The following is a 13,158-nucleotide window of genomic DNA, read 5'->3' on the forward strand; positions in this document are numbered from 1 at the left end:
ATAAACACCTACATTTGTATTTTTGACATTTTCTTTTCACTACTTTTAAAGAAGACATCAATTTCAAAATTGTCCCGTGTCTGGGGGGGGAAATTGTCTCACCTAACTTTTTCTGATTTACACTTTGAAATCCAAAGAATAAAGAACGTATTAAAAAATACTCTTAAACATTCCTGTCGAAGTCATGAGAGTTTGTGAATTCTACATAAATATTAATTTGCATCTTGAATTAGTATACACATAACATAATGCAGTAATTATAATAGCTGTAGGAATTTCATTATGGCATATGTATTACAGTACTGGAGGCTCTACAGTGTTGTCTATTTAAGGACATGATTTGAGGACACGCATGATCTGACTTTTTACTTTACATGTATATTCCAGCCATGCATGGTGTCACAGGAACTAAACGGCCTCGACACTTTTTATTCTATGCAACATTTTATTCTCCACACGCATTGTTTAACTACAAAGGGCCTGCAGATGTGAAGTGGTAGGTGGGATGACTGCATAAACACACGCTGTAAGACGTGAGCGATTAGAGCACAAAGAAGAAACACTTGTTTGTGCAGCTCCAATTCCTCCGCACCGCTAAGTGTGATAAAAGAGCTCCGAGCCTCTGCACTGGTTCTGTGACTGCAGCCCAGGGTCAAGTCACTCCGAATCAAATCAAACAAGATGAATCAGAGGACCTGTCCCGTCACTGCAACATGTGCCCGCGTCCTCGCTGCTGCTGATGGAGATTCATTCGCTGTCTAAATAAAGGGCACAGCTTTCCCTTTGGCTCTCATAAAAATTCATTACAGACTGAGCTTATTGTTTTTCAGAGCAGTTCTGATACATATTTGAAGCAGATGGTTTTAATTTCTGCTGCTGGAGCTGCAGTGCAAAAAGAAAACTATTTGTTTTCTGCTTATATCGACTCTTATGGAATTCATAACTTTCTTTAGAAAAACTAAAGAAAAGATAAAATTACAGTCCCATACACATAAGTGATTACAATGTCAACAACCCAAAACAGTGAAGCATGGGACCTTTAAGAAAATTTTCCATGAATCCAAGAACTGATAAAATCGGATTCAAACTCCTTTCATTTTGATACCGAATGGGGAGGCTAGTTCAGTAAGGTGTCAACTTACTGGGTCAACAGACATTAACAACGTCACCACCTCAGCCAACCAACGTTAACAAGACCAAAGTACAAAAATGTTTCTCTCTCCTTCCTAAAAGTTTCAACGGCCTAGAGATCAGATATAGTGATTGTGTGTGTGCATTTGTTCGTGTGAAAAAAGAGAGATGGTAATGATGTATATGCATTCCTGTCAAACCACAGGAGAGATATGATCAGCAGACCTGAAACCCGTATAAGCTTTTAACAAGAAAAACGTGGGTGCAAATCAACCAGTGATTGAGGTGTCCATTTAAAAATGAAACATCCGGTTTTTCAAGAAAATAAATGAAGGAATTTAAAAAATGGCCACAGACTGTGTCTAAAAGATAGATGAAGCCACTGTGATGTCACCTACTTAAATAAATTTAATTGAATTAAATCATAATAACCTGTCAATCACAAAGTAGACATGGCTCAAAGCATACCCTGCATTATTATTTAATATATACTCAGTCGGACCATGTTTCAATAACTGTACACTATGCTGTATTTATGATACATGACGCTAGCAAAAACCTCATCAAGGAGTCGCCCCCTGCAGGCCCTTACAAATAATGCGTTTTTTCAACACTGACTTTTCACACTCGAGGCTACGTCCATCTTTTATAGACAGTCTATGGCAAGGACTCTCAGAAGTTACTCAGTAGGTCAGCTTACCTATGGAGCCAAACATTTCAGTCACCGTGTCAATGTGAATTGTAACAGAAACAAAAGTGAAAACATGAACTCACTGGATGGTGATGCATAGTGGCGTCTAAGGTGTTCAAATCAGCATGAAATATCTGTTTTGGGAAAAAGCACAAATTCACCTCAAAGTCTATTTTAATAACTGGTCAAGAGGTTTCAATGATCAACTGATCTTTACTAGAGCAGGGAGAAAGGTTTGACAGCCAAGGAAACCTAGCTACTGAACACAGGTTAGACGACCCTGGAATGTGCATACGAAAAACAAGTACAAGCGGCTTCGGCAAAGTGGCAAAAAAAAAAAATCATATGAAGACATTGATGAAATATCAGCGAAAGCAGCAACTATTACTGTTATTTTCAAGTGCGGATTTGCAATTAGTCTGCATCATCTACACTCGCCAACCAGTTCACCTGCTCTTTAATGTAAATATTTAATCAGCCAGTCACATGGCAGTAGCTAAGTGCATGGTGAAGACGAGCTGCTGAAGCCCAAGCTGAGCATTGGAACGAGGAAGAAAGGTGAATTTAGTGACTTTGAAATTGGCATGGTCAAAAAGCCACGATCTGCTGGGATTTTCCCACAAGACCATCTGTAGGGTTTGCAAACAATGGTCTGAAAAAGACAAAATACCCAGTGAATGGAAGTTTTCTGGGTGAAAATGTTTTGTTGATGTCAAAGGTAAGGGGAGAGTGGCCAAACTGCTTTTATCTGCTCAAATATCCACTTATTGCAACCAAAGGAGACAGAAGAGCATCTCTGAAAAGCAGCAGAAGACCACACCTACCACTCATGTCATTTAAGATGAGGAAATTCAGGCTCCAATTCACAGAGGTTCACTAAAATTGGACAATAGATGATGAATCTCGATTTTGATTACGACATTTGGATGGTAGGTTGAGAATTGTAGTGGTCCAGTGGTGCTGTAATGGTGTGGGGGATGTATTTACATCATGGGCCTTCAGTCAGCAAATCTTTCAGAGGAATGTTTCCAGGATCTTGAATCTGTGCCACGATAAATTGAAGTAGTTCTGAAGACAAAAGAGGGTCTAAGCCCGGATTTGCAAGGCGTAGCTAATGAAGTGGCTGGCAAGTGTAAATCTGAAAGCGGTAGTGCTATAGCATGGATTCAACACAATAACGTGTCATATTCTGTGGGCAAGAGTCCAGTCTTGGTTTATATAAAGGTGGAAGTAAAGTCCTAAACATAGCTATTCCTTCTGTCTCGTCTTCTTTCCACATTGCTCTGTTTCTACCTCTTACTTTCTTTATTCCTGCTGTTTAAAGCTCTTGTTCTTCCAGTCTCTTCCTCTCACTCCATTAACTCTCATTCTTTGCCTTGGATCAATATCATGCTTCCATCTCATCCCCCTCAACAATTCCTCCTCTATCCAGGCCTTCTGTTTACTACCCAAATCGATACCTCCTCCTACTCCTCATCCTTTATTTTTCACTCTGATTTCTTCTTCATGCCACCTCCAGCTCTCCAGCCTCTTTCCTATTTTTAATCGCCTACAGTCTTCAGCCAGTTTTGGATCATTGTTTCATGTCATCTGCGTTATAAGACGCCCCTTCTGCAGTCATTCCCACAACTCACCGTCAGTGTTTTTCCTCCTTTCATCTTCTCCACTTTCTCCTCTATCAAACAAACATTTCTTCTTCATCTACTCGTCTCATTTTAAGATTTGTGAGGCCACCTTTCATTCCTTATTTGCTTTGATTGTGGATCTTTTCATCTATCACCACAAGAAAAAAAATCAAACTTCATACTTGTTGCATATTTCGCTTTATCACAGCATAGCTGTAAAACTGATGGCCAGGGAGCTAAATTTGAATGCAGCTGAATAACTTACAACAACTTGGCTCAAACTTCACTTTCAGCTGTGGTTACTAGATTGGAGTAGCTATAGGGGACATAACTGTAATCATCCCTTTCATGCATAATAGCTGAAATTTTCAATACAGCTGAAATATTATGATCTCAGATCTCAGCTATGTTTCATGACGTGTAAATCCCTCTAGTAACAAGCAGCAGTGGACAGCTGAAGTCAAACCACAAAAGTAACCAGTGCATTGCCATCCTGTGTGTAACTTAACGCCCTTTGGCCATGTTATAGATAGCCGTCCACTACAAAGTGCACACTGGAGGTCAGATGGTCACTTTGTGGGAACTTGGGATTTTTTTCCCCACCAACTGATTTGTCTAGTTCAGTGATTACCAAAGTGTGGGCCCCCTGGTGGCCTGTGAAGGTTCTGCAGGCGGGCCACAGTAATAAGTTAGTACAGTTACATCGTAATATAAGTTTATGTATTCAAACAAAAAATGAACTGAAACTGGTAATCGTGTCTGTGTCCCAGTGGCAGGTTTTTCACACATTGCCCTTAACACTTTGCATATGACTGGGTAGCATTAGCAATTTATAGCTAACAGCCTTTTAAGAACATGCATTACTTTCTCTTTCACTAGAGTGAAGATTTACGATTGGGTGGGCCCTGTGGGATTTTCTGGTTTTTAAAGTGACTTTGGGAATGACTGAATTAGAGCATTTGCTGGAGGTTTCGGGTGCAATAAAGGTTTTAGCTGGCTAGCAAATAAAAGAGGTAGAGCTGCACTCAGAATTAGCCTACTGTGCTAATGTACACATGCTAAGTAAAGTATTTTAGCTGGCTAGCATCTGATACACATGAAGATGATGGCTTGGGTTTAAAATAATCACCTGGAAGCTTAGAAAATAGAGCATTGTCAGAAAGTTTTTTTAGGGTACTGCTACTAATAATCTAAAACATTTTTTTTAGACAGTAATATGTTCAAAGCTATCAATCAACGCTCTTCACTTTTTTCACCTTTCTAGTTCATATAATATGACTGTCTTCAGAAACAGTAAAATTCCCACTAACAAAGAGAAGTTGATCAAATCTCCAGAGAGTTGTCACCACAGAGCTCAAAATGCCGATAGTGCCACTGGTCTTCTAGGTTAAGCCGTTTAGACCACCAGAGTGTGCAGGATGGAGCATCATGTCAAAGCCATCACCATGAAAAAAAAAAAAAAGCTGATTATGTGGTCTAGACATGCAGAGGTCTGCTCCATCCATCACAATACAAAACCTGCCAAAACGAGGCGTGGAGGAGAGGAGCTGGGAACAAGGTCACCTCAGTTCCTGCGGTTTAATTCTCCCTTTATGAGGCAAGCAGTCGATCACCTCTTAAATCTGACACAAGCTCATAGTACACATCCAATTTACCGACACTGCACTGATGAAGATGTATCAGTGTCCTGATTTTAACAAGTTGGAATAAAACTGTAAAAGTCATGACGCCTTTTCCTTCTTTTTGTGGCAAAGTTATGTGGCAAGGTGCAAACGGATGAAAAATGAAACAGGATGGTGCCGCAAGAAGGGACATTAACTTTCATAAAGTAGTCTGTTAATTGCTGATTGTAACTTTCAACAGACTAGCTGGATAAGTGCCATATCATTACACTGAAAAAACAGAGTGAGAGTAAAAGTGAAAACTTAGTAAATACCTTTTTTTTTCTTTTTTTTTTAAAGCAGAACAAAGAGCAAAACACCTCCTGACCTACAATGTGAGCTTTGTAGTGGACACCCGAGTCACTGGTGACAAAGGACACCTTGTGAGTAATGGTAAGACACGGTTAGCATTGGCCCTGGTATGACCACTGGTTGCTCTCATTGCTCAACTTCATACTAACAAAAGCTACATCTGTGCATGAATGACAGAGAGACAGGTGTAGCAGTGAAGCCGCAGGGAGCAGGGGGAGTGAAAGTATGTGTGTTTAAATACCTGAGGTCAACCATCTGAAGCAACGGACAGCAGCAGAGAGGGGAGGCAGAGAGTGCAGGCAGGGTGAAGACGGATAGCAGCAAGAGTGCAAAGAAGGCTTACAAGATTGTAGTGAGACCTGCTGTGATGTGTGGGCTGCAGACAGTGGCACTGACAAAAAGACAGGAGGCTGAAGATGTTGGGACTGACCAGAAGGGACAGGATTAGAAATGAGTACAACTGAGGGACAGCTCAGGGTTAAAGACAAAGTTAGAGAGGTTGGTTTGGACAATGGGGTGATATAGAGGCCAGGTGAAAGGATAAGACGAGGCTGGATCACATGATGTTCCCTGAAACTAAAGCTGACATCTCATCCCAATTCGGATTATTTATATAGCTCCAAATCAGGAAAAACAACCTTTTAACAGGAAGTTGAAGGCTCTGCCTCCAGTTCTACTTTTAAATACTCTAGGAACAACAAGCAAGCTCGCAGTCTGAAAGTGAAGTGCTCTACTGGGATGATACGGTGATGTGAGGTATTTAAGATCAGATGGAAGGATTTTAAATTAGATTCTGGATTTAACAGGGAGCCAATGAAAAGATGACCTTCTGGTTATATTATGCTCTCTTTACGCTTAACTCACTGACAGTCCTATCACTGCAACATTTTGGATCATCTGAAGGCTTTTCAGGGAGCTTATAGGACATCCTGATAATAATGAATTGCAGTCGTCCAGCCTGGAAGTAATAAATGTGTGAAATAGTTTTTCAGCGTCACTCTGAGACAGGATATTTCTAATTTTAGAGATGTTGCGCAAATGGAAGAACGCAGTCTTACATATTTGTTTAACATGTGCGTTGAAGGACATGTCCTGGTCAAAAATTACTCCAAGGTTCCTCACAGCGTTACTGGAGGCCAAGGTAATGCCATCCAGAGTAAGAATCTGGTTAGAGACCATATTTCTAAGATTTTCAGGGCCGAGTACAATAACCTCAGTTTTATCTGAATTAAGAAGCAGAAAGTTAGAGGTCATCCAGGTCTTTATGTCTTTAAGACATTCCTGCAATTTAACTACTATCTGGCTTAATCTCTCAAACATCCATGCGTCCATCCAGTTATCAGGTTTCAGCTGTCCATCACGTGGTCCTCTCTTTACCAAACCCCAGGGTAAAACAACAAAAATGTCAAAGTAAAAGGAAGCAGCATAAGACACCACGAAATCCAAGCAGGCAGAAACATTACTCAACAAAGCCCTTCGATCAGGTTGGCAAACTGACTGCACAAAGTGTCGAAACACCGAACTGGTGAGGACAAGCTGCACGTGACGGATTTAGACAAGCAGAGCAACCGCTATTGCAAAACACACACACGTTCATGTGAAAGTGCTCCGTTTCAAGAGGACTTCTCTCCCCTCACCTATCTGTCATGCTAATGAAACTGAACTCCACCAACACCACCCAACCCCCTCATTTTCTTTTCTTTTTAAAAAAAAAAATTCCACTACAGCACCAGCTCACCTTTGCCCCCCTCTTCCCTCCATCACCTCCATCACGTTGAGGCTCGCTGTTTACATAAAATGTGAAGTTAAAATAGCCTCGGTCTGCATGCGCGAGACGATAAATCCACACACATAAACACACGCTGATGGAAGCACATGGCCTGTGTGTTTTGACAGTCTTCCAACACGCTGACGCTGTATTTGTTTAACAAATTGACCTCCTAAATATAGACTACGTTTCCCAGAGGAGGCTCTAAAAATGGAGACGGGCCCTTATGTGTATGTGTGTGTGTGTCCCTGCTTTTATTATATCCATTTGAGTGCACGGCTTGCGGCTACGACAGAAATTCCTCTGGCTTTCAAGTAAAATCAATACCAGCGCCTGTGGTCTTTTGTCGGACACTTGGAAGTAAGAAAAGAGCCACTCCTCGCTCCTCGAGTGTGTGATTATGAAACCCAAACACAGTGCTGGATACACCCTTATTGACGCTACTGTTTTCTTTATCTCTCTCTGCTTAAGCTTGCTCAGGTGGTTTCTCGGCCCTGGTAGTGGAGGTGCAAAAAGCCAAGGATTACAGTATGCTTTAATACGTAGGCGGGTTCTGGCTCTATGCGTTTAGGCGGGTGGGCGGCTGCTGCACACAACAGCGATGATTTCGCCTTTTCACGGTGGCATCGTGCAATTGGAAACACGTTGTGTAACCAGAGAGGGAAGTGATGCTTGCTCTACGTAACATATGCAAAAACAGTCGATGCTGTGAGACAATTTCTTTTTACTGCATTCAAATGTAGCATGATCAAACTACTGTGCGTTTCTGAGGTCCTCCCTATCTGGGCTGAAAATCCCTTTGTTTGGCTTCGGCTGCCTCACGTGGACGTTTGAATGATGTGGGTGGAGTTTGATGCTGAGGCGCTTACATAAAGAACTGTTTTTCAGTAAAGGAACATGATACGACTTTACTACTAGCTTTTTTGGGGGCAAGCAAAAGTGACTCAAACTCACTTGCACATGTGCACTAAATCACATATGCAAGTCTCAGCTTAAAAAGTCAGGTCAGAATTCATTTGGACTTCAGAGTCTTTAGGAAAAGCACTGCCAGATTTGGCTAAAAACACATTTTGGGGCAACACAGCACTTTGCCTCAGACTGCAGGCTTGTTTGTGGTCCCGAGGGTGTTTAAAAGTAGAATGGGAGACAGCACCGTCATCTTTCAGGCCTCACTACTCTGGAACCAGCTCCCAGTTTGGATTCAGCAAACGAACACCATCTCTACTTTTAAGTTTAGACTTATCCGGTGACCCTGAACTCTCCGTTATGCTGAAATAGGTCTCTGCGGACTTCCCATGCTGCACTGTTTCTTCTTCGTTCATATTTTGACACCACTACTGCTGTCTTCTCTTTCCCCTCACCCCACCAGTCAGGGCAGAGAGCCCTGAGCCTGGCTCGGCCGGAGGTTTCTTCCCGTTAAAAGGGAGTTTTTCTTTCCCACTGTTGCCAAATGCTTGCTCACAGGCGGTCGTGTGATTGGTGGGATTTCTTTCTGATATTCTTGGGTCTTTACTTTGCAATTTAAAGTGCTTTGAGGTGACTGTTAACCTGATTTGGTGCTATATAAATACAAATGAGCTGAAGTGAAAATTTAATTGCACTCTGGCTCCAGTTGCCTAGGTGACTCTCACTCTACTGTATTTAGTGCCAATGATCAGTAAAAGTAAAAAATCAGCAGAAGAAGCAAACTACACTAGCACTGTCATACAAAAAGCCATAAAATATGCTTTAAAAGGCCTCCATTTTTACGTGTATATGGCAAATGGTATATGGACTGGTTCTTCTATAGCGCTAAAACAGCCAGGTGAACAAAGGTGAGTGAAGAAGAAACCCTCAGTGCATCATGGGAAGCCCCTAGCAGTCTAGCATAACTAAGGGAGGATTCAGGGTCACCTGATCCAGCCCCATCATTTACATGATATATGATATGATATGCCACAATCCTGACATTGGATGAGTTCTTTATCATAACTTAAGCATTTTGTAATTTTGCTGTATTCTTAATGTCTGTTGTCCATGTTTGTTTTGAAAATGTGCATATGAGAATGTTCAATTAAATTTTTAGTTCAGTTCTATTAATATAGTATCAAATCACAGCAACAGTTGCCTGAAGGTGCTTTATATCATAACGTAAAGACCCTACAATAATACAGAGAAAACCCCAACAATCAGATGACCCCCTATGATCAGACACTTTGGCGACAGTGGGAAAGAAAAACTCCCTTTTAACAAGAAGAAACCTCAGGGAGGGGGCGACCATCTGTTGCAACAGGTTGGGGGTGAGAGGAAGGACCCAGAACAAAGACAAGATACATGACTCATTTACTGCAGATCGAATCTGTATACAGGTACAAGTAAGAAAACGGAAGCAAAGGAGAAAGGGTCAAGGTGGTCAAAGTCCAGAGCACAGTATTTACTTTTGTTCCTCCAGCACCAGAAACATCTGACCAGTAAGCTGACTCAACATTCTCACGTGGTTTGTAGTGACACATTTTGGTCTCCCTGTAATTTTCTCAGTATGAAAAGAAACCAAGTGAAGGGAAAAATGTCAGAGTTTGTCTGAAAGCAGTCTATATTTGACTCATCTTATGAATTTTTAGCTGTATGAACAGTCGTTTGACCAAAGTTACACAACAAACCTATCAACTAGCTTAACACCTTAAAGAAGACATCTACAGCCTTTGTCGTCCTCTGAACTTTAACTTTGTGTCTTTAACCTGTTAGCAGTCGGACGTACCGCCCACGGTACATTGGATGGTTTAGGGGACTAATTGGACTGCTAAGGGGCTAAAGGCAGATTCAAACAACCTTTCCTTCTTATTTAATGTTTTTTTTGTTGTTATCAGATGTTTTTACACTTAGACGTGTTACTCATGTTCATTTCAACACGGCGGCCTGGTGAGACGTCTTGCTTTAACATCGCCCTGCAAGAAAGCTTAAAATAGCAACACAAACATTCAAGTCTGAGACGTTTATCGTGTCGAAAATATATTGTGTAGCGAAAGTTTTGGAAAATCAAGCCACGCTGGCTAAACGTTGGTGTGACACAAGAAGAAGAAGAGCTGTGCTCGACCCTATTAGAAGAAAGGAAGAAAACAAAAGTCAAAGAAAAGACTTTCCTTTCTTTGATACATGCACTGAACTTTGCTTCTTTGCGGTAAAAACAAGGTCTCTTCCCCTCTCTCGCCTGCACGACAGGTGGGGGTGGGAGCGCGCGTGGGCGTTCGTGCGACGCTGCGCTTAAAGTGTGTATCCCTGCGTGTTCGTGTGACGAGCGCCAGATTGCGGCGCAGCATGGCTGTACGCTCGGACTGACAGACCTCTGCAAAAATGAAAATCAGGACGCCTGCAAAAGGGATTAAAAAAGCATTTTTTAAAAGCAAGAAAGTGAATAAAAAGAAAAGAAGAGTCAGGAAGAGCAAATGAAAGAAGAAAGAAAAACAAAGAACGGAAATGAAAGGAGAGAAAAAAAGTAACAACAGGCAAAAAAAGTAACACAACAAAGAAAAAGGCCAAAAGACAGAAGCAGAAAAAAAAGAAAAAGAAATAAAAGAAAAACAGGAACTTGATGCATAAACAAAGAGAGACAGAACGGTCGGGGATTTACCAAATACAGTAAAGAGCCTGATTCTAGAATAAGCTCGGTTTCTCAAACATAGACACAGGATGACAAAAATAGACTTTCAGCAAAGAGTTCGCTGAGTGGTTAGTGGTGGTGCAGAAAGCATGACAAACGTGTGTGTGTGTGTGTGTGTGTGTGTGTGTGTGTGTGTGGCTTTTCACAGAAGCAGGAGCCCCAGCGCTCCATCTGTGTCTCAGATTCCTGCTTCTATTCGTCAGACTGAAGGGAATCCTGCGCTTCAGCCACAACAACACGCTGCTGATCTTATCATGTGCACACGTTTACTCATTCATCTGCAGACATGTTGCACAGACATGCATGAAATACAAAAAAAGTGCTACTGTAAGTCGTAACCGGTTACGTCTTTAGTCTCAGATGTTGCTTTGTTTACTGTGAACAAGATAATGCCATTTTTTAAATGTGTTTCAGGCCTTATAGTCTCAGCCTGCAGGCTAACTAAAGGTTATTGTTGAGGTAGAATTCCTGTTAAAAGGAAGTTTTTCCTTCCCGCTGTCGCCAAGTGCATGCTCATAGAGGGTGGATTGATTTTGGGGGTTTTCTCTGTATTATTGTCGGGTCTTTACGTTATGGTATAAAGCACCTTCAGGCAACTGATGCTGTGCTATAAATAAACTTGAATTTAATTGAATATTCACAAACTTGGGGTCATTGCCAGGTGGTGACAACACCCTCGTCAGCTTTTAACAGCCGAGGGGTAAAAACGTGAACCAACAAATGCCTTACTTTATTGTGAAAGGACCCACACGTGTTCATGGGAAACGTGGTTTTAAATCTGAGCAGTAACAAATCCACTGCCCAGTTTATTTAATTTAAGGGACAGTGATAAACTCCCTCCTAAAACCATGACACAGTGGCGTTAATGCACCCTTCCCATATTGTTTGTTCTGCTGCTATTTATATACACGGTATGAGGATGTGGGGTAAATCATGCTGACATTTACATGTATGCGCATTCATTTGCATACGCACTTCCACGGCAGACATATTCAGGAAGCCACACGCAGGCTGGATTCCCAGGCCGCAATCTTTCTGTGCCTTCACCTGCAGATTTACAACACTGAGGTGTGTGTGGTGCATGCACATGCAGGGGTTATGTGGGACACTGCTTTGTTTCGGTGTTAAAGATGAAATTCCAGGAGACGGTCCTGCCTGACAATTTATTTTTAGCCTTACACACACACACAAACACAGACCTACTTTAAATACAAAAGGAGTCTGGAGTAAGCAGACACACACCATAACACCCAGTAAACACACCTATTCACACACCCATTCCTCAGCACTTCCTCTATTCTCCTTTCCATCACCCCTTCTCGCTCTTCTTTTACTCTCTTTATTTGTCCTCTCCATTGTTAGCGATATTTAATCAGGTCTTTGTGTTTTAAAAGCTCCCATGACCCTGATGTGTTTTTTATTTCCTGGTACAACTCTCGGTGCATGTCAACACTTTAGGAGTGTCTTGAGTACATGTATCTGCTCACATACATGAGGCCAAATCGCATTAGCTACACTCAAAATCTTGAGACGAGTCAAGAGAAAAAGGAAAAGATGGAGAGAAACTTGGGGTATATTTGTCTTTCTGATAACTTGCCAATACCGCTAACTCTAATATGATTCAGTGTCTGGCTCAGCCTCAAGCTTGATGACTAAGGGAAGACACTGAGATCCAAAAAGGCCGAGTCAGAGAACAAGACAGAGATGGAAATGGAGTGAAATTGGCGACTTCGGGCTGGGTAAGCGCTCCTTCCTAATATGATTATACCTCGTCTTGTCCTCATCTTTTTGTGCCAGTGATGTCCTTGGGAGGAAGTTTCATTCCAAACCTGGAAAGGCTCTGCGGCCTACTAAGCTAAGTGTCAGGTCAAAAATAAAAAATAACACTGCCTGCTAAGGTTAAAAGGACACTTAAATAAAAAGAAAATCACATATATGTAGGCATCAGCAATTAGAGTAAATGCAACAGGGTCAATCAATGAAATGAAGCTTTTAAAAGCCAGACTAAAGTGAGGTTTGTGTGATAAAATCTGCCAGCGTCATCGGCTTGAGTCGCAAAGGGGGGCTGGATCCACACAGCAGTGTTCCATCTCCACTAATTGAGATGCTGTTGATTTGCTGGATGTCCTTAAATTAAATTAAGGTGTGCCGGACAGACGCCAGCTGGAAGTTGGGAAGCCTATGTAAACAAAAAACTCCAAAGTCTTCATGAGGGGAGCGTGACTCATCAGTAATGACAAAATAAAAGCTTTATTTTTGATTTACTTTAAGTCACTTATTAAGCAAGAACGTCTCGTTTGTTTTTGGTTTTTAACTGTGGTTTGAGGACAAAA

The 13,158-nt window shown here is 41.6% G+C and overlaps 1 protein-coding gene across 2 annotated transcripts in view; it reads right to left on the minus strand.

The window, feature by feature from the left end:
- LOC102210088 (diacylglycerol kinase delta) overlaps positions 1–13,158 on the minus strand; it is a 91,758-nt gene that overhangs the window by 51,800 nt on the left and 26,800 nt on the right. Inside the window, exon 4 of one of the 2 annotated variants that reach the window (XM_013914603.1) lies at positions 1,906–1,956. The exons of the other annotated variant lie outside the window; for it this stretch is intronic. Coding sequence (XP_013770057.1) covers positions 1,906–1,956 — 51 coding nt within the window. The remainder of the gene's footprint in view (positions 1–1,905; positions 1,957–13,158) is intronic. 2 annotated transcript variants of the gene reach the window in all.

The sequence above is a fragment of the Pundamilia nyererei genome, unplaced genomic scaffold (assembly GCF_000239375.1).
Source record: "Pundamilia nyererei isolate P.nyererei 1_Seehausen unplaced genomic scaffold, PunNye1.0 scaffold00209, whole genome shotgun sequence".
Classification (NCBI taxonomy): domain Eukaryota; kingdom Metazoa; phylum Chordata; class Actinopteri; order Cichliformes; family Cichlidae; genus Pundamilia; species Pundamilia nyererei.